Source organism: Equus przewalskii, chromosome 32 (assembly GCF_037783145.1).
Source record: "Equus przewalskii isolate Varuska chromosome 32, EquPr2, whole genome shotgun sequence".
NCBI lineage: Eukaryota > Metazoa > Chordata > Mammalia > Perissodactyla > Equidae > Equus > Equus przewalskii.
Window position 1 is genome coordinate 22,259,026 of NC_091862.1, and position 26,025 is coordinate 22,285,050.

At 42.5% G+C, this 26,025-nt stretch overlaps 1 protein-coding gene across 6 annotated transcripts in view; it reads right to left on the reverse strand.

Moving 5' to 3' along the window:
• Positions 1–26,025, reverse strand: part of PHACTR2 (phosphatase and actin regulator 2) — a 249,617-nt gene that overhangs the window by 49,963 nt on the left and 173,629 nt on the right. For 3 of the 6 annotated variants that reach the window (XM_070602773.1, XM_070602775.1, XM_070602774.1), the window contains exons 3-5: positions 12,212–12,292; positions 7,312–7,470; positions 1,703–1,942 (exon numbers count right to left, since the gene is read on the reverse strand). In XM_070602773.1, the coding sequence (XP_070458874.1) occupies positions 1,703–1,942; positions 7,312–7,470; positions 12,212–12,292 (480 nt within the window). The remainder of the gene's footprint in view (positions 1–1,702; positions 1,943–7,311; positions 7,471–12,211; positions 12,293–26,025) is intronic. The other 3 variants (XM_070602776.1, XM_070602778.1, XM_070602777.1) reach the window with 1 other exon arrangement.

Genomic DNA, 26,025 nt, shown 5'->3' on the forward strand with positions numbered 1-26,025 from the left:
TCTGAAGGAGTACTTCCAACATCTGAGAAAAGGATCCTTGCACAGTGGGCTTGCTGGCATACCCCAATGCAACCCCTGCCTCTGTGATTGCCCTGAGACTAGCAACACTCTTATTTACACTAAGGGCCAGCTGGGCTTCTCTTAACACAATGGAGAACATGACTGTACTTTCCTCTTAGGGACATCAAGAGTCTATAAATAAATCTTCAAGGAAAATAGCTGGAAATAACTCAAAATCTCTCGTGGAAGTGTCTCCTGCCCTGACAACCACCAGCTTTCTTCTGAGAGAAGAAAGAGAGCGTCCAAGCCCAGTGAACAGCGAGCTGCTCCCATGCGGGGCGTGAGGAGGTGGGAAAGTCTGCACAAGGCAGGGGCTAAATTCCCAAGGACGAGGCAATGGTGTGGAGCTTTTCTTTAAGAAGTGGATCAGCGCCTGCCTCACTTCAAGACCCGCTCTAGGCTGTGCTGGGAAGTCTAGGAAACACACAGATGCCAACAAGAATGGACGTGACATGTGAGGGCAGCTGGTTCCTGAGGAATGGCCTGCAGGCACTGTTGGCACAGCATTCTGAGACTTGTCACTTCAGAGCTTATTAGCAGAGATTCAGACACTCAGTGTCAAAGGCAGAGGGGAGGAACACTGGGAGAGACATTGATTTGCACTCAAAGATCTGTTATGTCAACTAAGCCATTCTCTGAATTTGAGCAATATGGGTATAAATTACAAGGGGAAAAATCAATACCAAGGCAAATCCTGGCAGCCAACTATGAGACAGTTGCTGCTGAATTTAAGGAAAATAACATTTGCTTTAATACAGGAGAATTTTTATGCATGTGTTCAGGGGAAAAAGCCACTCAGCACCTGTACTTTGATCAATGCCGTTTTAAAAGCTGGGTAACACGATAGGCTTCTTTATTCCACTTCACTAGAAGAATGGGAGCTCCACCTTGCATTAAGCATACCTGATTTGAAAGGGAAGCTGGATACACATTACTTGAAGTTATTGTAGGTCACCAAAACATCCCCTGGTGATTTGCAATAGTGACTTGTGACCACAGCAAGAGGATGCTTTTCCTTATAACACACTTAAGTCTACCCGGGGTGGAGGAGGACGCACTGAGCATGTAACTTCTAACTCTGCTGAAACAGTTGACTCCAGTGGAGAGGGGTGAGGTGGAGCTGAACAGTGATATGAACACTTGTCATTTATCAGGAGAGAAATGACTATGTGTGCAGAAAGATTCAAGACACTAAGATTCAGCAAATACGTCAAAGATGCAAGCATCATGTTTTTATGTGTAAACTTAAGATATTTTGAAAGAAAACCCGGGCCAAAAAGCCACTCACAAACTCAAACAGGCAGATTGCCAGTCGATGTTTAAATAATGTCCTATCAGATCATCGCCATTTATCAGGCACACTACTCCCTGTACCCTTCACTGGGTCTCATGCAGACAGTGGACACTCAGGATGAAAGCGGTCTATTCACCCCGACACTAATGAGGTCAGCTATCAACTGGCTGACTTTCCTTTAGTGGAGACACCAACAAAGGAATCTCCTGGGCATTCTGCATCAAAGCTGAATCCTCTGGTGTTACACCTAAGTCATCAGACACCAGAAACGCCACTCTTTCTAGGAGAAGCAATTAGGCGCAGCCTGGAGCGGAGCACCCTCCACTCGACCCCCCGGGGCATACTCACCAGCCTCTCGGGTCGCGTTTCGGCTCGTTGGCTTGGGTGCAGGGACAGGGGCCTGCTTACCAGGAGCCTTGGTATTTTTTTTAAGAGGAGGCACTTCGTCGCCCTTGGGGCTGGCCCCAGCAGCGGCCCCTTTTGGAGGCACGGGTGACTTTTTGGGCTTGGGTTTGGGTTTAGGCTTAGGAAGAGCTGGAGGAGGTGGAGCAGGAGCGGCTGGTGTTTCCGAGTGGTTTTCAGTGTTCTCTATAAACGAAAAAGTGGACAGAAGCAGACAAACACCATATAAACGGGAGGAGCAAGACACACAGCGACAGGGAGACAAACACGTGTGCGGCTGCTTGGCCCTTGGGAACCCGTATGGAGTTCTGCACCAGAAGGAGCAAAGTTTGGGGTAAAAAGGATCAGAGGTGCAAACTGGGGTGTGCTCTCCAGGTGTGTTAATCACTCCTGAGATAAACAGGGTCACGCAAGTCACTCTGATGAAGCGACATTGAGGATGAATGCAAATGTCCCTGTCAGGGGCCGGCACCAGCCTTGAATCGGTGGTTGCTGGGCAGGAGCGCTAAATTTAAATTTAACAGAACTGAAGGGTCCCCGAGGGTGGTAGATCAGCGAGTTACACACACCGCCATGCGGTTAGGACTGACCGTGTGGCAATGACTGGACTCAGTTACCTTCATCCCCTCCCCGGAGGCACTTTCTCTCTTAGAGAACTCAAGCCCCATCGACCTGAAATAGATTTGTGCTCTGTCTCATTGTGGCCAAAAATCAATTATTTTCTAAGCTAAGGGAGACTCTTAGAATCTTTCACAGGAAGTGCAATGCACTGACGAATAAAATATTTTCTACGCTTAAAATTTTCTCAAGCTCTCCCAGTGCACCAGGGCCACTTCCTGTTTTACAGTAACTTCCTCTGACCTTTTCAAACAGTGTCTCAACTAAAGGTAGAGAGGGTGCAGAATCCAAAAACGTATCCAATTTGTCTTGTAACGCAAACACAAATAATGGTTCTGAAAAGACAGAGGTGAAAATTCATTAAAAAAAATTCATATCTAAGAACAGAAGCCTCTCACTGGTTTTGCATAACTGGAGGAGAAATAGTATCAGTCTCTCATTATTGCAAGGGGAGATGCTGGACATTCACGCAGATATTCACACCCACATTTTCTCTAACAGTGACTGACTGAAATCAAATGAAATTAAAATACAGTTCTGGTCCAAAGAGCTAAGCAGCATTTCTTTAAAAATGGAGCACAATAAAAAACATAAGACAGTGTTAAGACAAAACTAAGCCTTTGCCAAGTACATCCTCCCACTGTTGAAGGACCAGGAAAGGGTTTTAATATTGGAAAGCATCACACTTTACTACTATTTCTTTTGTTTCATTTCTTATCCTAGTAAGCGTGAAGTGAGGCCTTCTCTTTTTTCAAAACTACCATAAAAATGATTTAAGTTACGGTAGGCCATCGATAAGACTTCTCTTCGATCTTAGCTCAACCATGAAACCCACCCTCATCACCACAGCCAAAGTGACCCTCCCAATACCTAAAGTGAATCGTCCTGAGCGTCTGAGCTGCTTATTCAACACTGATCACAGGCCACTCAGCATGCATGCCTTCTGTTTACCCATCTTGTCTCCTTAGCTAAGCTGCTCATCTATAATACGGTAGGGGCCCTCCTAATCTACCCGGGCTGAACCAGGAGGCCGCTTAATCACAAAAGTCAGTTAGGGTCAAGAACAACACACAACATTTTATTTTAACGTAAAGCATAAACAGACATTGACTTGCTAGTCTTTTGAAGTAGGGCAGAGGCCTATTCTTTAAATGCATCTTTGTCACTTAGCCCCTAGCATAACAGCGTGCATGGAGATCCAGCCCAATCATACGGTCCATGGTAGGAGCCAGTGAAACTGATCTGCAACTCTTGGAATCCTCCTTCTTTTATACTACAAGCACTCACGTCTTGTCCTCTGCCTTCATGGCGTATTGCTGAGGGAGCTTTTTTCTTTCTGCCTAAGGTGTTAACTTCTAAAGGTATACCCTAAAGAATCCAGCTTCCAGGTTTGGGAAGGAGGAGATGGTCTGCTCTCTGACAGCTGGGAAGGACAATCCCCACTCTTGTTGAAAATGAACGCACAGCATGCAGACTCTCAGCCGGCTCTTGGAGAAGCGCCGTCCACTCCTCCTTCCTCTGAGAACTTCACTAACTACCTGTGCGTGTTTGCCATCCGGCCAATATTTACGTTTACTCTGCGGTGATTCCTAAGGGGTGTGCGGGTGCGTGTGTGCGTGCACAGGCAAACGCATTTCTGACCACATTATAAACTCCTTTTGTCTGAAATTTTATATCCCATCAAACACAATGCTCTGAACATTATGTCTGTTCAATGAATGTGTCTGATTGGCCGATAGTTACTAACATACATGTTAGTGAAAAAACAAACTCTTGTATCTGGGAGATGATGAATTGAGTCAAGTTGTACTTTTTACTATTACCATGTGATCTGAAGGCATGATGTAAACTGATGGAGTATAGGAGCATCATCTTTTCAAGAGGAGATTAAGAAAGGGTTGCCTGTTCACTCTGACTTGACAAGGATTCTATGTCCCACAACAGTCTGGAGGGTACCTGGTTACCGCACTTCCAGGTTTGGTCCTTCCATTGCACGGAGCGTTTAGTTCAACGACACTTAGAGCAAACCTGAGAACGGCGTGCAGCCCTGACCTTGCCTAGAACGTACTTCTGCCCCCATTCCTCTCCTCACCTAGCTGCCTCCTCCTTGTCTCTTTCAGGTCCCAGTTTGGAAATATTTCCTCTAAAAGCCAATTTCGGTCCTCGCTGCAAGCTCCCTGGCTTGCTGCACTCAGGCCTTCCAGAGCACGCTGCATCTTGTACTACCTTTCTCATTCACCACTTCCAGTGAAGTCTCACCCATGATGCACCTTCCTTATTATGTGTGGAACAAACATGTATAAGTCACTTGTTACTTCACTGAAGGCCCTCTACACTAACTCAAGAGAAATAATACCAAATAATTTTCAGATTTCACATACCAAGCAATATTTAACAGATGGCAGATCAGTTTTTCTGCCTCTTGTACATTTAAGGATACTCACCAAGAAAGAATGACAGACACTAAGAGCCCTAAAGGCCTTAAGGAAAAGTCTCCAGTGTTAGGCAGAGGAGGCCCATGACCATGGACCAACTCCAGAATCAGGCGCCTTTGGGAGCCCCAGGATCACCCACGTGTCCTGGGCAAAGCAGTGTGAAGGTCACTTGTAATTTGTTTTTTTTCTTTGAAACTGATGTTTCAAATATTAAAGTAATGACATACTGTCTTTAAAAGAGATAAAAGTATCTGGGATTTTAAAGGCATGTGATGTGGTTTTGCAAACATAGCCAATTAATAGATGAAATAAATGCTCTCGGATAAATCAGCTTAATGCAAAGAAACGGGAGCATGGCACCCCAAAATAAAGGGTGAATTAAGAACATGGGATGGTGGATTTGCAGAGCAGTGAGCTCAAACAAGAAGTGAGACCAGAAGAGGAGCAGACATAAAAGTGAATCTTGGGCTGTTTTTTAGAATCAAATGCTGTCTTTCCAGAGAAATGAACGGTTACTTTTGTTTATAAGGTATTTTCTATTTAACATAATACTACGTGATGTCACTTGTGAGGGACACTCTTTTTACTCTCAGGAAGTGGCTCCAGTACTGAATGCCTCCTCCCCTCACTCTCAGTCTGGCTTTAGTGGGTGCACCATCCACACGGCGAGACAGAGGCTCCTCTGTCCTATTAGTGGGGTGGCAGCATGGCCAGCATTTCCATCCCTTATGTACAGACTAGCCAAGCAAGATGCTCTCTTGGACCTTATTTGACCAAAAAGAACTGAATGTACTAATTCTAAATAAATAATAAGAAAACAAAAACATCTCTCAAATATCCATGGACCTATGAGGTCTGCCATCTTCTTTTTAGAGCATCAAAGCCTGCTGGGTTAATTAACATAAAACTGTCAGCAACTTTTTATTAGGTTGATAAGGGAAACACTGCCTCTGAAGTCTGGCCAGTTCACTGACTGACACCCCACACAGACCAGGGAAGCACGAGAGATGGCACTGTTACATAATGAAGGACCCAGATGGTTTGAAATTTAACAGTTTGGTGAGACAGGACAGTTGGACTGAAAGAATAAAAATAAAAAAAGAAATCACTCCTTGCATTAATACTTTCAAATGAATCCCCTTAAAATCTATTTAGATCTGTTTTCTCTTTATCTTCCAGGAATATTGTCATTAAAAATATTAGTTAATTTCTCATAATCAGTATTAATAAGCTTAACCAGAGTCCTTCAATGGAACAAGACTAAGTAAAGCCCCATGAATACTATACTTAATATTGAATAAAGCAAAATAATAAATTTCCAACAGATTATTAGTAGAGGCTTCTAAAATGTTGAAAGGCTAATTTATATGCACACAATAAGGGGTCATGGACTTCCAGAGAAGAAGATTTTAAGTTACAATGTTTGTCAAATGCTCTTTTGTTCCCTTTGTCTTTGGAGGATTTGGGTCAAGAACAGATGAAGAGAAGTTTGCTTCCAGCAGTTTCTAAGAATTTTCAAAATGCCTACAGAACCCAAACTAGGCTTGATGAATTTTTGCCATCCAACTCAGAGGCAGACATTATAGAACAGGAAATAACCTATTTCCTGAGGATTCATTTCTACGCTGCAAAGAATCATCTAGAACGTCCCAACACAGCCTTATCTTGTGGGAATTTCAGTTCAGGTTTGCATACATTTGAGGCTTGGAGGTTCCTGCATATAGACAGCAGTGGTAAGGGGATGTAATCAATCAGTGACCAGGAACTTGTGAATGTTCGGGGGGGGATCCTTGAGAGGCACATACTTTGCAGTTGTGCAATCTCCCAGAGCTTATTCACTCTAGAAACCAAGGTCCTGAAAGAAGCCTTCAGGGAATGGCATAATAGCCTGTGGCACATTTTGAAATTTCCCATTGCACAGAAAAATCATGGAGCAGAGGCTAAGGCCAGTACAGCAACCAAAATCCCTGGCATCTCTGGGAACTATTCCTGGATCTCTTTCAAAATGTCTAGGACCTAGACTAGAGCCTACAGTTTTGGGTGTGTGGATGCCAAGCTCCCGCAACCGGAGAGACAGTGCTGGGCTGAGAGCGCTATCTTGGTTTGATTCCTCCATGCTGACCTGCTCACAGGGGTCAGTTCTAACCAGCAGAGAAAGACGTTCAGACTGTTGGCATTTCTCATTAAAGAAGATACTGAGAAAAAGCTCCTGAGGAATGGATAGCATTCTTAGACACCTCTAATGATTGCAGAGGCCACTCCTTCTCATTCTTACTGCTAATTAGCCCTCTTCCATAAAAAATTAAATGATGTGCTCACAAAATGGATGCATCTACCTGAGGAAATCATCCAATCTCTCTTCACTGATTATCATTTCTCTTCTCTTTGTAATTGCAAACCTCCTCTCTACTGGTCTTAGGGTCATTCTTTAGAGCCAAAGATCTGATTCTCAACATTGAGCTCTACTGAAGTAAAACGATACAGGGTTTCTCTTGATTTTACCTTTCTTATCTTCTGCCTTTTCCTCCAGAGGTGGTGCTTTTTCAGCTACAAAGCCATTACCTTCTTCAGATTTTACTACATTTTCCTCTCGGGTAGACTCCTCTCCGATGGGTATCATGTGCCCGTTTGAATTTTCAAAGTTAACTGTTACATCTCCATCTAAAATGGGGAAAGAAACACCTAGATGTCTAACTTGATGGCTTTCTTAAAACCCAGTTTTCCACTTAGTAGGACTGTAGGGTTCAGGTTCATATTTCAGGTCCTGGGAACCAAATATATCCTGTACTGTTTCACCAAGTTAAACGAAAGAGCTAGAAAATCCTTAGTCTTGGGGAAAGGCAGAGACGGAGGGGATTTCCAGGTGCTAATTCAAGACAGCGGAACAATTATCCTAATTATAAAACATCCCAGGGCAGCAGAGTCCCTCTCTTCTCGTGCTTAGGTTTTGCTGAAGTCAAGACTGAGGAGTTTCTTTGTCTTTCAGAAATGAACGGGAAAAGGAGTAATCTGAAAAATGGAATAAACATTTTAACAAGCACCAAAAACAAAGGTGAATGCAAATACACAAATAACATGAAATGAAATTACACACAAACGATTAGTGGAAGAATATGAAAATTTCCAAGCACCACTGTCTCCAGAATATTATAGCTATCATATGTTAACCTCACACAGGAAGACAGCAGCTGCCCTCTATTCAGGGAAAGACAATAGTAAGGCTAACTGTACTTTCATTTTCTTATTTATGGAAATATTAGTACTCAGGTAACAGTTATATAAAACTAACCAGAAAGTCTTTAAGTTGGTCTAATAATAATCTGAAAACATCAGAGAAAAAAACATGTAGGAAAAAAGTAATTACAGGGGAATTTTTAAAAGATCACAACTGAAAATAAAATTTCTAATATGTTGTCTAAATCATAAATGACTAATTTAACCCCTGAACGTTCACAATTTCTAGAAGTTTCTAGAGGGAGAGATATTTTGTAGAAACTCAATTTGGTGATGCTTGAAAAGATTAACCCCAGTTCATAACTGGAAAATTTTAAGAAGCTTTGCTATTACTGTAAAAGAAAAATTAATGAATTGAAGCTTTTACTTAGCAAACTTGAAGAAATGCATGATTAAAGCTGTTTTAATGCGACTTTTGATTAACCTTATTTTGACAATCATTATAAAACAGAGACCATCTCCAAAATCTTCATTAAATACGATTGAATGGCTTTGGCTCAACAATAAAATCCACTGGTTTTCTTGACAAAAACAAGAATGACATTTTAATAAGTAAAATACATAACATGGAATTATGTCATGCTCAGAACGAAAAAGCAATTGTTGCTTAGTCCTAACTTCCAGGTGTCTATAATCTGATTCCTGTATAAAACTAAAATAGACAATAATTGAAGGCAATGCCATTCCAAGTAAATCGTAACTATTTTGATAAATTAAGGTGATAATTTTTTGAAGAGTATATTTCAAACCAAAAAGAAACCAAAAGATTCTTAGTTCTTATTATTGAATCTCAAGAAATTTGCTATAAAAAAAGAGGGAGGGGAGACACAATATAATATCCAGATATTAGACTCAGAAAAAGTAAAAACTAACATACTAATTGAAAAGTCCAAACAAAATAAAAAACAACTTCTTTATATAAACATTCTCAGTTTTTAGGTAACCCATATATAAGTTCATCTTTGTTTTCTATGACTTTAGTTGGTAATAAAAATATATTGAAATCATGTTAATGACAATTTAATTCTATTTTAATCATTATTATATTAAAATTCTTTAGGAGGTTAAATAACTGATTTTTAAAATTCAGATCAAAAAAGCTAGAGAAAATAAAATGTTTGCGGCACAAGAAGAACCTGGATTATCACATGATAGAAAGAAATAACCAATAACATGGAAAGATACTTACTTTGAGGCATGAAATAAAGCTAGAGCCTATGAAATAACTGGAGAAAAAGGAGACATTTGTAATAAACATAGAATTCAAGAATAATACAGAGGAGAAATCAAGATATTAATAATTAATTGGTGTGTTATTAAAAAGGTTTTCTTGTTTTGTGTATTACTTTAGAATTAAAATAAGTCCTTGATAGAGTTTACGTATGTAAGTGAAACAGAAGCTCGAGGAAGGAAGCAAGAGAAGACGCTGAGCCAGACAGCAGGCTATGGTGAGGGGCGCACGCCAGGTCTTACAGGAGCATCTGCGTGCACAGGAAAGAGAGCGCTCAGCAAAGGGTCGTGAGCTTAAAGTAAACCAAGAGACAAGGCACACGCGGAAATAAGTGGTTAAATAAGGAACAGGAGAGCGCGCAGGGCTTCCCCCCTTCTGGTAAACAGGTGTCTTTGGGGTACAGTTAACAGAGGAACAGAGGTGGGGAGAAAATCACGTAGGAACGACAGCTGAGAGACTCCTTAGAAGGTTAAAAGGGACACCATGGGAGAAAAAGAAAGGAGCTGCCAGCACAAGCCCTCATGTGAGAGCTAAGGGAAAAGATGGAAGGAAAGAACCAGAAGGCAAGGACTGACCTTGGACAGGACCATGGACTGGACCGTGGACTTCTCAGGTAGAGAAGTCCAAATGCTGAACTTTTAGACTGAAGTTAGATCTTGGTATAAAAAAGATAATTTAACAGGAATAATAATAATAGCTGGGAGTGAGGGATGGGGTGGGATGGGACGAGGTCAAACCCAGGGTAGCTGGATGAATTTAAAAAGTCTGTGGGGCTCACTGAATAAAGGGCATAGTTGACAAGCACTGTCAAGAGATCAGGGAAGGTGAGGGTCAAGGCAAAGAATGAAGCTTCATCGGCAGAAGACAGGAGGTTGTCACCAAGCACAGCAGCCTCCAGTCCCTGGCTAGAGCTGAAAACAGACCGAAATTCTCAAGATAATTGTTTTTGGAAAAATGACAGAAAACTATTTTCTCCAGCCCTTGGCTGAAAAAGAGGAAGGACTCTATTTACAATAGGCATCACCAGAAACTTCCAAGTATTAGGGAATTTCTATAGTTCTTTATGGGGACTGTGCAAAAGTTGGAAAGTAAAATTCAGTACTTTACGATTCGCAAACATTAAACCTATTACTTTACGTTTAGGTTAAAAATTGTTTTGTTCTTTTATGTTTTAAAACTTTTAACATTCAGTCTGCAAAAGTTAAATAAAAAGATCAGAGTCATATTTCTGGGAAATAAGTATATGAAATTGCCATCTGCCATGAAAATACTTTAACAGATTAGGCAGAATTAAAACTAAGCAATACTAAGCATTTCTTTGAATTGACCATTGCCACTTGTCTTTAGAAAAACTAAGCTCTTTTCTAGCTACAATTTTTAATTGGACGAAAAAGAGGCCTTTATTCTATCTCTTTAATACTCATTAACAGTTTCAATCATAAATTTTTCCACTTTGTTTCTTTCTGTAAGATATTTCCAAATAAAAGAGACTACACAAGCGCACGGGCCCACCCCACAAAGGTCACTGCTCCGTGTTCAGTCTTCAGTGGCCGCGTAATTTCTCTGCCGCCTCCGGAGAGATTAGCGAGGAGACAAATTTTGCTACTGCGAGCCCACCTTCAAGGAAAACCCAGTTAGGGATGTGCGTTTTTTAGTTTTAAAAATCCCAGACAGGAAATAAACAGGTTCAGAGTAACATAAAAATTAGGGAAGACATAAAGTTCACTCATAAAATGGAGCAAGAGAAGTATACCAGGCCAGAAATTGACGTAAAATACCTAAAACTGTGAAGCCTTAAGAAAAATGGTATTATTCACTCCAGACTTCCCTATTTTCTTGGCAGCAGGAGTTAAATAGTAAAGCATTTCCTAGCTCCACTCTGGAATTATTCAGATGTTGGAAAAGCATGGCATTTGGATTTATAAATAGTGGATGCCAAACGATGTCAAGTTCTTTGCAAGGAACATACATCAGGAAAAAAGAAGTATTTTTTATTTCAGTTCCAAATTAATAGCATTTTATTTGTTCCTATAAAAGTATAATAATAATACTTCTCCCCAGTAAATGTCTGGGGGTGGGATGGGGAAAGGCAGGAGGTAAATCAACAACGTTGCAACAAAAATTTCCTTTAGTTTTAATAGTAGCGGGAGCAATGAAAATTATTGAGTAGTATCTATTTAGAGAAATAAATTTTGGTGTCTTTTTTTGAGAGACTATCTCAGTTTCTATGTAATCTTTGTCTTTTTGAGCAAGATTCTCCCTTGGGAGGATAGAGAAAAAAAGAGAAGATTAGAGGTAGGAAAAAAAATGCTTGGAAATAACAATTGTTAGTGAAAAGGTGAGAGACGACTACATTCAAAGAATGAAAAGAGAACAATTTTGAGAAAACTACTTGAGCGATGGTATAAAGCAGATTAATTTAATTTGCCCACTCATGCCTTATTGATTGCACATTTGAGTGTATTATACAGTAGACGGGACAAGAGGTACATTTACCATCTCTTTTCCCTCTCTTTTCTTTTACTGGTTGACTTAAGAAACCAAAAGGCAGGCGACAAACTAAAACGTGGCATTTATTCAAACAGTTGAGTTAACTTGTACAGAAAGAGTGAAGGTCAAGAATAGAGAAGACAAGGAACCATGTCAGCATTTGCGTCTTATCTGTATCTCCAGCCACAGGGCACCTTTGTAGAGCCTTAGGTTTATAGTGACATCTGGTGAAGGACTCACCAAAAAGTCATTGAATTTCTCTTCTCGAATACCTCAGATTCTCTGCAGCCCACAAAGGCATTCTGAATGGAAGCAAGATTCTCGGAGCACGGCACTCACTGCTTTCTCTCCCAAAGACCAGGCTCATGTTAAACTTCAAAAGAAAGTGAAAGAAAGGCCAAAGAAGGAAGGATCAAATTATTTTAAACGTATGATTAATTTCCTCACCTTGATCAGGCAATTCCTTAAGAACTCCCCTTCTTATCAGCTCCTCTCTACTTTGTCTTGTGGATATCTTCCTTTCTAATACTTTTAAAAAGAATAAGCACAAGTAAGAATCAAGTCATTGCTTACGGTCAGTATGAAAAACATTCCAAGTAGCATTAAGCACATTCATTCTGCTCACTCGAGGGCTCAAACCCCAGTTTTCCAAGTTGCCTAGCAAAACACGTAATTGGAGTCGACCTAATTGGGACAAGGGCAACAAGTCCAGCCCACGAGGTAAAACCCAGCCACTGTGCCCGGTCTTTCAAATGACAATCTTTGGCCAAGAATCCAGTCATATTATTTCATATCAACTATAGAGTATAAAGGCTACTTCTCACTTTGAAATATTTCTTTCTTGAGTAATGATGCATTCTAAAACATAGGCTCCTATGAATATGCAATATATGTAGAGAATATGTATGCTTACATTAAAACCAAACAAGCTGCCAGTAAATATTCAGAGGGAAGGGGCTATTTTTCCAGTGTTCTCTCTCTTAACATGTATTACAAAAGTTCAAAACATCAGATTTCTGTAACTCTTTTCCTTCCCATACTCAAACATTCTAGAATGTTCTGGTATATCCCCTGACAAATCCCAAGTCTTATTCATGCTTTCACAAGCACGTAAAGGGATGGGAATCTCAACACTGTTTCTTCCTTCTTCTGGAGGAATCTACATTCCTGGTACAACTTCAGAATGGAACTGAGGAGCTGAGGGCAGGACCTCAATAGAATTCACCTTAGATGTGTATATATTAGTTCCTGAACCCTATACATCTATGTACCTGCTAACTCCACTCTCCACTTTCAGGGGCCAAGAAGGTGTGTAAAATTAATACAGGGTCACGTCATCTACTAATCGTTTTTTTTTTTTTAAGATTTTATTTTTCTCCTTTTTCTCCCCAAAGCCCCCCGGTACATAGTTGTATATTTCGTTGTGGGTCCTTCCAGTTGTGGCATGTGGGACGCTGCCTCAGCGTGGTCTGATGAGCAGTGCCATGTCCGTGCCCAGGATTCGAACCAACGAAACACTGGGCCGCCTGCAGCGGAGCGCGCGAACTTAACTACTCGGCCACGGGGCCAGCCCCTCATCTACTAATCTTTTAAGCCAACATTTCCCAAAGTGTGTTCTGTACAATTCTCTTCCCTCGGATGCCCTATTCAAAAAAGCACCTTGACACAGCAAAAAAAAAAAAAAAGGGGGGGCGCGGCAGAGAAGGTGTCTAGGGCTCTTTGGGGAGAAAGAAAGGTACACTGGTGGAGATTGGCTGCCACAGCAGGACGAGATTCTGACCCTCCCTAAAATTCCTACTCCTGGCCTCATAACCTGCAAATCCTAGAGCCACCCTGGACAACATAACTTGGAGACCTAAACTAACCCCCATTTCCCCAAGCCACACCCTGACACACACAACGGAGTTCATGATAATAAAGGCACGTTTTTGGGGGCTGCTCCAGGTAGCCTGAAGCAAGGGCACTTTGAAGGGAGGGCAGGAGGCAGGTGTAGACTTTGGGCCGGGAACAAGCACCTGACAGTCCTCCATGAGGGTTCAGTAACGCCGTGAGCCCCAGGACAGCAAGGCTAGTCTCTTGAAGAAATTAGAATTTTTTCCCCTTTCTGATAACTAAGAATTGTGTATTCCCTTTTCATCCCGGTTGCCAGAAAGGTCAGCATAAAACTTGCTATTTAACACGGATCTCACACGACAATTCATGGGTGACGTCTGTTTCCTCCCTCTCAATGGCCTGACTCCATTCATATTTTATTTACGGCAAATGTGCTCTTTGTTCTAGGTTCTGTCAAACATTTTTTGGGATAGAATCAGAACGAAAACAAACAGGAAAATGAATGAATCAATGAATGGTCAGAGGAGTGATAATTAACACCTTATTGGTCCAAATGGAGACACACACTGAATGCTTCCCGTTCCCTTAGATTCCCGCCCACCCGCAGCCCCACCCTCCCTTCCAGAGGCAAGTACCAGCAGCCCACTTAAACACTGGTGACTTCAATGGACAGTGTTAGCTGGGGGTGGGGGGCCAGCAGGAGCTGTTCTTTTATGTAGAAAGAGTGCTGCTATTTAAATACAGTTTCAATTTGTTCAGGCTTTTGTCAAAGAGGAGAGAAGCCCTGTCTGCCCAGGATACTGAACAAGACCCACAACGACACTGTGGGACACTGCGGAGAAGGGGCAGGCAGTGCACAAGGACCCGACCTCCGCGGTCTCCCCAGGATGGTACGAGCCCAGTCCTGCCTGACCGGGGCTCTGACGGGGCAGCCTCTGGAGGCCTCCGCCGGCCGACTGCTGGGGGTGGCCCGAGGTTCAGGCTGTGCTTCCAGGAGCTTGAGGACACAGGGGCAACTGTAGGTGCAAGTGCCACTGGGCCGGGGGATCAGACCACATCCCGGGAAACCAAATGCACTGCCGAGTCAGAGTCCAGTCCTTGCGGCTGTCTGCCCTGCTCTTAGGAAACAACTTTTCATGTCTGCTGCTTCTGCAAAGTGGCCCAAAAGACAAACGCTCGTCAGGAGCCTGGATTCTAGGCCCAGAGCTCCCGCACCTGGCTGTGCGACGCTGGGCAGCCTCTTCCAGCGCCAGGGCCTCTGATCCGTCATCTGGAAACTGAGGACGGGATTCCAGGAGCGCTGACTGACAGCTCGTCCGGGTCAAAGGCTGTGCGATCCTGCAACCCGAATCACGGCCCTTCCGTAATCTCTGCTTCAGGCTTTGCTCTTGCACTAAACCTCACCTGAGAGCCGAGAACATATCCCGTTTTCGCTTCTGCCTTTCTCTTTGGATCCCGGGGGATGCTTCGTTTTCGTTTTAAGTTTTCTGTTGCTTTACTTCTAACTCATCTCAGCTAAAAATCCCTCCTTGTAAATTCTGGAGTCTTGAAGCAGCAGCGTGGCTTCCGGCCAAGAACCTAAACTGACAGCTTTGTTCTTCAGCAGCACCTCCCCAAAGGGCCCTGACAGGCAAATACCTTTGGCTATTTGTTTGGTCTCTGGCTGAGCGCATTTTTAACACAAAATGCAGATAACTGTGTACCAGGCCGACGAGAACCAACTGCAGGCGACTGAGCGGGGAAGGTATGTCACGGGGGCACAAAGCTCCAACCACGGGTCTCCCAGAAGAACAAGCATCTCACTCTCATCTTTGAAAATATGTGCCTCATGTTGACACAGCGTCTGGGTGTTTGCAGAGCACATTCACTGGACACTCGGCCACAGGCTCAGAAGGGCTTTGCGTCGGAATGACTCTGAGAGGTCATTCTGCTCTGACGTGCCACACACTTCAGGCACATTCCCGAGACGCGCTCACCTGCGTGAAAGCCTTCAGACGCAGGATGGTCACCTGATGGCAGAGCCCATTCTGGCTAGCCATCACCCTCATTTTTAGGAAGGTGTCCCTCCTGAGGAGTCAAAGTCACAGTCCCTGTGCAACTTCTGCACAAGCCCCTGTTCCCCACGGCTCTGGCCTAGAGGCGGCAATCCGTGAGTGGAAGAGAGCATGAGTGAGCTCTGTGTTCACTGAGAGCAGAGGGGGTTAGTGAAACCTCCTAGAATCCGACCCCAAGCATCCCACCAGCTGCTCCACAGCACTAATGGTGGGGCCTCGCTCCCAGCTGTAGCATCACCAAAATATCACTGGGGAAGAGACTCAGCAGGGCACAGACCACTGGAGGCAGCAGCCAGGTCTCTCCATGAAAAGGATGGTCACCAGTTGAGTAAATGGCTCATGGTTACTCACTTTTATCCAGACCGAGAAAGCCTGAGAGATTTTTACACCAAGATCAAGCCAACCAGGCTTCCTGTTTCGCTCCCTGCAGTGGGTGAACTAACCTTCTGACAGTTCAATCCTGATGATGCCAGCACCCATTCTTTCCCCTAAGAAGTGGAGGAAGCACCAGCCCCATTTGCCCGACTTCATGTTTACACTCTTGTTTTTTAGGTATTTTGAAAAGGACCCATCTTCCAAAAACTTCCCACAGCTGTCCATCTCACTTTGAAGAATACCTCAACTCCTCAGCATGGTCTCGGCAACGCCTCCCGCCAGGCTGGGCCTCCCGCCAGCTGCTCCTCTCCCAACCACTCCGTCCTAGCTCTCTCTGCTGCAGCCCCTCCGGCCCCTGCTCAGTGGCCCCTGTCCTTCCCAGGATGAGATTTCCCCAGACCCCCACGGCTCATTCCATCACTTCCTTCAAGTCTTTGCTCAAAGGTCACCCCATGAGAAATCCCTTCTCTGCACACTCGATGTACACTAGCTTGTTTCCCTTCCCCTCTTTAGCCATCTTCTTACCCTGCAAAATATGTCACCACCTCTGGACACGGGACCCACTACTTCATGTAAGTCTAGTCTAGATGAGAACCAAAACTGTTTTGTTTACTGCTGAATCCCCAATAGTGTCTTGCAGGTTGTTGGCATGTAGAAAATATGTGTTATTTGTTGAATAAAAGGAAATAGGCTAATAATGAGAATGGCCTTGTTTTCTGCCCCTTCCCCAACTCCAATCTAGGAGAAAGCAAATGGCTTGTGGCAAAACTCTAAGAACAAGAGTCTTCTGTCTTCTTCCCCCTCAACCGCTTGGCTGGACCAGCCGAAGGGAAAATCCTCACTCTCTGTCCGATGGCTCATCTGAAAAAGTCTCTGTACGCTCTGAGGAAGGGAGGTCACAGAGCGTAGAGGACAGACACCAGCCAACTAGTGGGCTGCAGCACACGACGGGGCTCATCATAAATTATAAGTGATTTATGATGTCCTTCTGGGCACGGAGCCTGCACGCAGAGAGGAAGCTGGGGCATATGCCACCAGCTCCTTTCTGTGGATGAATGGCCAGGATTTTACATTACTCTGGAAGTATCTGGGAGAGTAAATCTTGCAGTCAACAAGCCACTTGTGTTTTCTTTTGGCGAGGAAAGAGAGTCCTAATTCTCAACTCTAACGCTGTTTAGCGATGGAATAAAACAGAAGAGCACATGGAAGACTATTAAATAAGGGCGCCGTGTTATCTTCTTGGTTCTGAGCGCTGAATGGGCTTACTGTAAAGCTGTGACAGAAACACAGCGGAGCTTGTCTTGTGTTGAAAGTTTCTGTAAGAGCCTGGCTTTCCTTTACCTCTCCTCAGTAGTAGTTACAGAAAACAGCCTGTCAAGAAATGGTCTCCTTTTTAAAAGACCCTTCACTCCGGCGTAGCTAAGTCATTGAAAGAAACTACCACCAAAACGCCACCCAACAGGCTATTTGCAAAAAAAACCTTCCAAAACATCTCAGGAATGTCAGGCAGAGAAATAAAGCCAACATCCCCACCTAAGAACACAGGGGTCTGGCCATGGTCTTGTTGACCTGTGCCACTCCCCTACTCAAAAATCCTAGACTGCAGAAAAGAGGCCACGTCCTCAGATCAAGCAGCCACGCTTCTCGATTGGTCCCAACAAACCACTCTTCCCCTTGCCGTTTTTTCACCTCGCTTTTTCACAGGCCCCATGTTCAAGTCCAGCTTTACTTCTTGTCATTTCCTAAACACTTCCTGCACCTCCTCAGCTCCACTCCTTCCCAGGTTTCTTCCTCCTAGAAGCAGACTCTTTCCCTGACCCTCCCTGGGGAAACCCTCCTGGAATTTGAAGTCCTCGCCACACAGTGCCCCTGCACGGCCATCTCACTATTCCGGCTGGCTGGGATTAATAACAACTCTCTATGCTCCTGAAGTGCTTTGTGTACCTTCCCTGAGCCTCAGCCTTCTCATCGGCAGAATGGGATGGCAGCTGCTACCTTTCTGGTTCTTTCAGAGATTAAACGATTTAAAACAATGGAGCACTTAGACCAGTACCTGGAATCCAGAAAGCGCTCAGTAAACGTGAGCTATGACTATGATTTCTGTTATTGGCTCTTACTACATTTTCCATTGCTAAATACGTCCATAGTTCATATTCACACGACTCTAGGCTAAGCCCTGTGAGGAGCGTCTTGTTCATCATTTCATCACCATAAGGCCACAAATCATACTGCACAGGGCAGATACTGTGCACTGACGTTTTTGGGTTTTGTTCTGTTTTGCGAGGCAGCGAGGGAAGGCATAGCTACACCCCTTTCTACTTAATTATTATTTGTCTGTGTGTGTGTGTGTGTGTGTGTGTGTGAGGAAGACTGGCCCTGAGCCGACATCGGTGCCACTCCTCCCCTACTTCGCATGTGGGATGCCTCCACAGCATGGCTGACAGTAGAGCAGGTCCACACCTGGGATCTGAACACACAAACTTGGGCCACTGAAAAAGAGTGTGTGGAACTTTAACCACTTGGCCACTGGGCCAGCCCCAGGCCCCTTCTCCTTATTTTAGAAACAGCCCTCCCGATACGTAACCTTTGAGGAACCACCCTCCCTCCCCTGCCTTAGTCCATGTTATTTGTGTGAGGCTAACCCCATCCCTGGGCTCTAGGGCTCCCAGGCTTATCCAATCAGAGCCCAGAATCTTCCCGGCACTGATGAATGGTTCAGAGAGAGGCTGTGCCCAAGTTGCACCAATGAGATCTAGGCACAAGAATTTTGCTGGCACAAAAAGAAAAGAAGGCTTTCTCTTTCTTCTGGATCTGTTAAAACTAGCTGAATAGGAGTCTAGATCTGCTAGAAGTCACTTTGCCTCCACAAAAGGAGAGCCTGAGAAAAGAAAAAATGCCAATACAGAGGAACATAGACTCAAAAGAAAGAGACAGATTCCTAACCTTAGCTTCTAAGCACCTGGATCCAACCATGCCTGAAGATTGCATGCCCCTGGGCTTTTCAGTTACATGAACCAATAATTTCCTTGTTTGCTTAAGCCTGTTATTATTCTTCAGCAATGAAGAGCTCTGACTAATCACGAAAATTATTAAATAGACGCTTTTTTTAAATTGAATTTTCTTCCAGCAGAGGCCAAAGATTCTCTAGGTTTTCAAGGTAGAAATATGAAAGAAGAACTACACAGACTCTCTTATTCTCCCTCGAGTATTTGAAACTTGACCAGGCCTTAAGAAAGAGGAAGATGGGGAGATCTATGTCCCTTCCTCCTCTTGGGAAATCAGTGTCACAACTTCCTCCAGAAACCTGACGGTAATCACCCATTTATTCATGCTTAGATAGCATTTTTATATGTATTTTCTCATCAATCCTCCCAGTATTCCTAAAAGACAGGCTAAGCAATTATTTTTGTTTCCCTCGAACAGATAAGGATATGGAACAGATAAAAAGAGGCTAAACACATTTTCCAGTCACATACTTAGAATGTGGCTGAACCCAGATGTGTCTAACTGAAAGGCTACCGCGTGCATTCTCCACACTGAGTTGACAACTACGAAGATTTCCACCTTCTCATGAGAGGTACAGTGCTTTCCAATCTTCCTTCAAGACGTGAGACAGAAGAACAACTTCTTAAAGTTAATATTAAACAGGCAATTTTTAGATGGCAGTACATTTTCATAGTTCAAATTATAAAAGGGTACAATAAAAATTCTACCTCTCACCCTGCCCCCTCCGCCTCTTGCCCTCTCCCCCACCTACTAACCCGAACCCCACCTTACTCCACAAGCAAATAGCCACTTTATTAGTGTCTTGTGTATCCTTCCAGACTTTCCTAGGCGAATTCAAATATTCATTTTAATTTTTCCCTTTTTTACATAAAAGGTAGGATGTTTTACAGACTTCTCGGCATCATGCTTTTTCACTGAACAACGTGCATAATATTTTAAAAATTTCAGGTGACAGAGGTGACAGGAAAAGTTGAAGTGGGAGGAGAGAGCAATGATGGTCTTCGCCCCGTGCAAACAGCAGCAGATGAAATCACTGCTGTTTCCAGAGGGGTGAGCTGGGAACACTCACATGGACCAACCCAAGGAGACTCGTGGTTTTTGTTCCCAAGAGATAAAGGCTCAGGGCTAGAACAATGAGCAAGCCCACGGTCCCAGATGGGCCAGGAAGTACACACAATCTCAGGAGGGTAATGACAGGCCAGGATCTGGGAGCTACGTGAAACACAGCTCGTTCCTGCTCTTCCAGTCTGACTCTCACAAAAGCCTGGGGAACAAACGCCAAGGCAGGTGCTTAGGGACTCATTCAGTTCAATGCAAGTTTGTGTGTTCCCATTTCTTGTTTCCTCACATTAAAAGATGGTAAACCCAAGACACAGTGAGACCACAAAACGGACAGACGGTTGAAACAAGGATAATGATAACCATCCCCAGGACAATTAAGCTCTAACTGCACCCTAAGAAGAAAAGACTGGAGAACCGATGTAAAAATGAATCTCAGCTCTGAATGGCAAAGGGGCTTTTCAAACTAGAAGATCATAAACAATATCCATACAGAAGAGGCTGCTAGAGAGCCCGAACTTCCAGTTCCGACCTTCTTCCCCCTGATCCGCTCTAGGACAGTCTACACATTTCAGGGACTCCATAACTTTGACTGAAATGGGATAATGTCTCATCTCACTATGGATCAGGCAAGCAGGAGTGGATAGGAAAGAGACCTCAGTGATACTGAACAACCTAAATTAAGATATTCCCACTTGTTTAAATATCTAATTCTATTGCCCAGGATTAAAGGCATCTGAAAGGATTCTTATCTTAGGCCACATGTTTTTGAGAGAGTTAACATATAATCCTTAACAGTCTGTTCATATTTAGTCAACCAATGAACAACACATATTAAAACACTGACTCAAACTAACAGGTGCATAACCAGTCTAAGTTAGTAAGAAGATTGAGTAGGAATTCCCCCAAATCCATGTTTATTATTTTCATACATATCTAATGAGATTAGGTTTCTTCAGTGATTAAAACGTTTGTTTTCTTGAGCAGCTTAAACATTGCCCTCTTCCCCTTACCATCTTGCCTACACAACAGAATGTACAGTATTTGTAAAAAAACAGTATTTCTTTGGCAAAACTGGTCCAGGACTAGAGAAACCAGGAAGGATGAAGAATACTTCATTGCTGCTAGACTCTGCAGTGACAGGATCACAGGCAACTTCAACTAAAGTTTTTATTTTCCAAGACAAAACACCAAAAAATGTTCGGGGTTGGGAAAATGTACCTTTTCATTATAGTTGAAACTATGATGTTTATAGTTTGATAGCAATCCTAACTTTCCACTTTGACATAATGCTTCCTTTCAGCCGTCTCCCTTTCTACTCTGTTTCAACATTTCTGATTATTAAGGTGGTATAGATTAATTATTCTCATCATTCTTGAAGATGGAAAAGGCTAGAGAATGGAAAATGGATCAGGAAGTATATATGCCAGCCCTTTTAAGAATACACCTTGAATTCAAACCCAGACCTTGCAACTTATTAGCAGGTAATCAGAGGCAAGCTTTTCAACTTCTCCATGCCTTTGCTTCTGCCTGTGAAGAGAGAGGTGGTGACACCAACCTGGATGGACATGAGGATGATGAACGCATCTTGTCAAGTGTTTGACACAAAGCAGGGACCACGGAAATGCTAGTTTTCTTGTCCCTTACTTGCCGTTCTCTCCTGTATACATAGGTATATCTTTGATCATATTCCACTGACATTTTGACCTTGATACGCTTATTGATCTAGAAGGCGGCACGGCATAGGGGTTAAGAACGAACACTCAAGCCAGGCTTCTGAGGTTCCAAAACAGGCCAGGCTACTCACAAGCCCTGGAATTCAAGGCAAGTATTTAACTTCTCTGTGCCTCAGTTCATCCATTAGTGAAATGGGGATTATAAGAGCAACCTGCCTCATAGGGTCATTGGGAAGATTCCAAGTATTTAAAACAGCATCCGGCACACAGTAAAAACTCACCAAGGGTTAGTTATCATTATTATTAATATTCAATATCTTGTTTCTACTTTAAGTTTAATAACAAACAAAATTCAAAAACGTAACAGAAATGAAAGTATTTTTACTTTTATTTTTAAAGAATCACTTTACCTCTTAGTCTGCACATGTAGCAAATTACAGAAATTATTCAAACAGAACATTTTTCAAACCTCATAGGGGAGTAACTAAATTGAACTTTTTAACATTGAATTGAGAAATTCAGTGAAAGGAAAGGACTACATAATGCCAGCAATATGTCAACATCAGATTTAAATAGGTGATTACGTTTTAGTTGGTGTCACTAATGTTTTACATTTCATTCATCTAAGGCTTTCTTTAAAAACAAATTACAGGGACTGGCAGGGAGAGGAAATGGGGAATTGTTGTTCAATGGGTAGACAGTTTAAGTTTTGTAAGATGGAAAAGTTCTGGAGATCTGTTGCATAGCAATGTAAATACACTTGACATACTGGACTATGCACTTAAAAATGGTTAAGATGGTTCATTTTAATGTAATGTGTTTCCTACCACGATTTAAAAAATAAATTGAATTGTAAGACATCTTTGGACTACATTAGTACTGAGAACCATATATCTAAGATGAAAAGTAGATCAGAAGGCATTTTCAAAGAATTTTAACCACAATAATGTATAATGTGTTCACTGTTTTCCAGTATCCAATCTTCTCTACAATCACGCTTCTTATTCTGATATTTCTCACATAGCCTCTCATGCCCTGTCTTATAATAGTACTAAGTAAACATTTATGTTTTGGAATAAAGAAAACTTCAAGAGTATCCATTTAAAAACCTAGAGGGGCCAGACCGGTGGCGCAGCAGTTAAGTGCGCACATTCTGCTTCGGTGGCCCAGGGTTCGCCGGTTCGGATCCCAGGTGCGGACATGGCACCGCTTGGCACGCCATGCTGTGGCAGGCATCCCACATATAAAGCAGAGGAAGATGGGCACAGATGTTAGCTCAGGGCCAGTCTTCCTCAGTAAAAAGAGGAGGATTGGCAGCAGTTAGCTCAGGGCTAATCTTCTTCAAAAAAATCCCAACAAAACAAAACAAACAAAAAAACACCTAGAGAGTCTGGGTTTGGAAAAGTAGCTGAAGAAAACTCAGAACAACAAATGTTATAAGCCTAGGCAAGCAAACTCCTTTCGCTTAACAAAAAGACATAAGAATTAAAGCTACAATTTATATTCCAAGTGGGAAACAAATCAGGAAAATATATAAGCCGAAAAACAGTCACTTTCCAGGACTTAGTCCTTAGTGATAAAGACCGGATTCGTATCACAGGATGAAAAAAACCAAAACAAAACCACAAAGGGAAATAATATGCAAAGGAAATAAAATAATGGACTTTCCTGACATGGGTTCTCTGATCCGCCAGAAGGAATTCTGTAGTACCTTTAAAAGTATTTAAAAGTGGCAGCACTCCAAAGGAAAATGAAATTAGGAAATTATCCACCCAAGTAAGGGATATAAACAATCAGATCCTCCCTTCAAACAATAGAAACTCACTACGTCTCATCCCAGTGGAAGCCGTTTTTATTAAGGGATCGATGAGAACATTGCTTCTTTCCTCCATGTCCCCCTTAGGACTTAAACGTGGCAAAGAAAAAAAGAAATGCAAGTTAATTCCACATTGCATTCCAGTGGGTGTGATTCTTTAAAAAAGTGTCATTTATAATCAGAAATCAGCAATAACTATAGCATCCATGGCTCCTTTGAGAATGTTTTCATACAATGCTCAGTGAAAATGCTCTGCTTATCTGCGCTCACCTGCCCGAGGAGAACCTACGCCTCCCTGGGAAAAACTGGAGGCCTGAGAACTAGTCAGCCCCACGGCTCCACAAATTCAAACCTAAGGCCCGGCTTGGATTATATAAACAATATCACATTTTCTCAAATGTACAGGAAGCAAGGGAGTTTCCTGAACTCCATTTAGAAATAAGATGTTACGGCTTCTATTTATCTGTAGAAGGCGGGTCCTGATGGTTCGGCCATGCCCCGTGCAGCTGGCTGTTTTAAATCCACGACAGAGGCTTTTCATATTTATGGAACCACAGATTTCAATTACGACAAATACACATAAAGTTAGCACTCATACTATATTACTCTTTCCCATAAAAGGGTTTTACCAGTAGAATAGACCTATAATGAATAATAAATGCTCCATAAATAAAAAGGCGGGGCCATAATGATTCTTTCCAACCACCCATGTGTAAAAAGACTGGACCAAGAAAAAGATTCATTCTACTGGGAGAAAAAAATGAAGAGGAATATTTAGTCTGCTTCATATCATATTTTATACATATAGAGAAAACTTGTTTTAATACCATCATATATCTTTAGGAAAACACAATAAAAAAATTTCAAGTACGTATGGTAAAATTATTATACATTCTCTCTCTTATCCACAGAATTTCTAACACTCATTTGGTCTGATTAGGTTCAGTTATAAAATATACAAGTACACAAACGGTTGAACTAAAACATTACCCCACTTTACCTCCTTTTTATGTCAATGATGCCACCACACTGACCTTTAAGAGGCTGCCAGCACACAGAGCAGGCAGTAAGTTCATTATCCATTCATGAGCTAATGGGCCCCCACCCTGTCCATTAAATTTGGTGAAATATTCATTTTGTCTATTTCTGTTTTTCAAGACTCCTTAAGGCTCTTACGCAGCTCTCAATGATGCGAACACTAGGGAAAAATTGAAAACAGGTATAGTCTTTTTCCCCCTAAAATTCCAGCAACTTCCAAATTACAAACATCCACTTGCAAATACCTCATAAACGGAGCGGGAGAAAGCCCATCAAGAGCCTTTCACTCGCTCATTCACTTGACAAACATTCCCTGAATGCTTAACACAAGCCGGGTACTAGTCTAGTTGCTCTGGGATTTTATCAGAGAAGAAAATGAAAATCCCCATCCTTATGGAATTTATTATCTGGTAGGAAGGGGGACCAGAGAGTAACAATAGAAGTAATTTTAAAAGGTTGGAAGGTAAAATGTGCTACGGAAAATGAAAAGAGAGGCAGAAAAAGAGGAACCAAGGGTGACAGGGGCCCTACTTTACAAAAAAGCCCCCAGGACAGCGATAATAAAAAAGACAGATAATAGCAAACGTTGCCCAGACTGTGGAAAGACGCGAGCCCCCACACACTGCTGGTGGGAACGTCAAATGGCGCAGATGCTTTTGGAAACAGTCTTGGCAGTTCCCCAAAATGTTAAACACTGACTGAGTTACCACGTGACTCAGCAGTTCCACTTCTAGGTATAGAACCAAGCAAAGTGAAAACACGTGTCCACACAAAAACTTGCACCCAAATGTTCACAGCAGCATTGTTCATAATTGCCCAAAGCAGAACCAACTCAAACGTCCACTGACGGATGCACGGACACATCAATTGTAGTATATTCATACAATGGAATATTATTCGACTATAAAAAGTAATTAAGTACTGATACATGTTACAACATGGATGAACCTTGAAAACATTACGCTGAGTGCAAAGAGCCAGTCACAAAAGACCATACAAAGGACCACATATTTAATATATGATTCCATTTATGAAACATCGAGAATAGGCAAACCTATAGAGACAGAAAATAGAGCTGGGGGTTTTGGGGGAAATGGGGAGTGACTGCTAACAGGATGGGGTTTCTTTTTAGGATGATGAAAATGTCTAAAGTTGGTTGTTGCGATGGTTGCATAGCTTGTGAATATTACTTAAAACCACTAAAATACACACATTAAATGAGTGAATTGTATGGTATATGAATTATATCTTACAAAAGCTGTTAAAAAAAAAAGTGCTAGGAAGGAGGAGAGATTCAGTATAGGATGATCAAGATACACCTCTTTGAGAAGCTAGTATTTGAACACGGACCTCATTGAAGAAGAGGTAGCTGGTTACCCATAAGGAAATCTGGAGGAAGAGCCT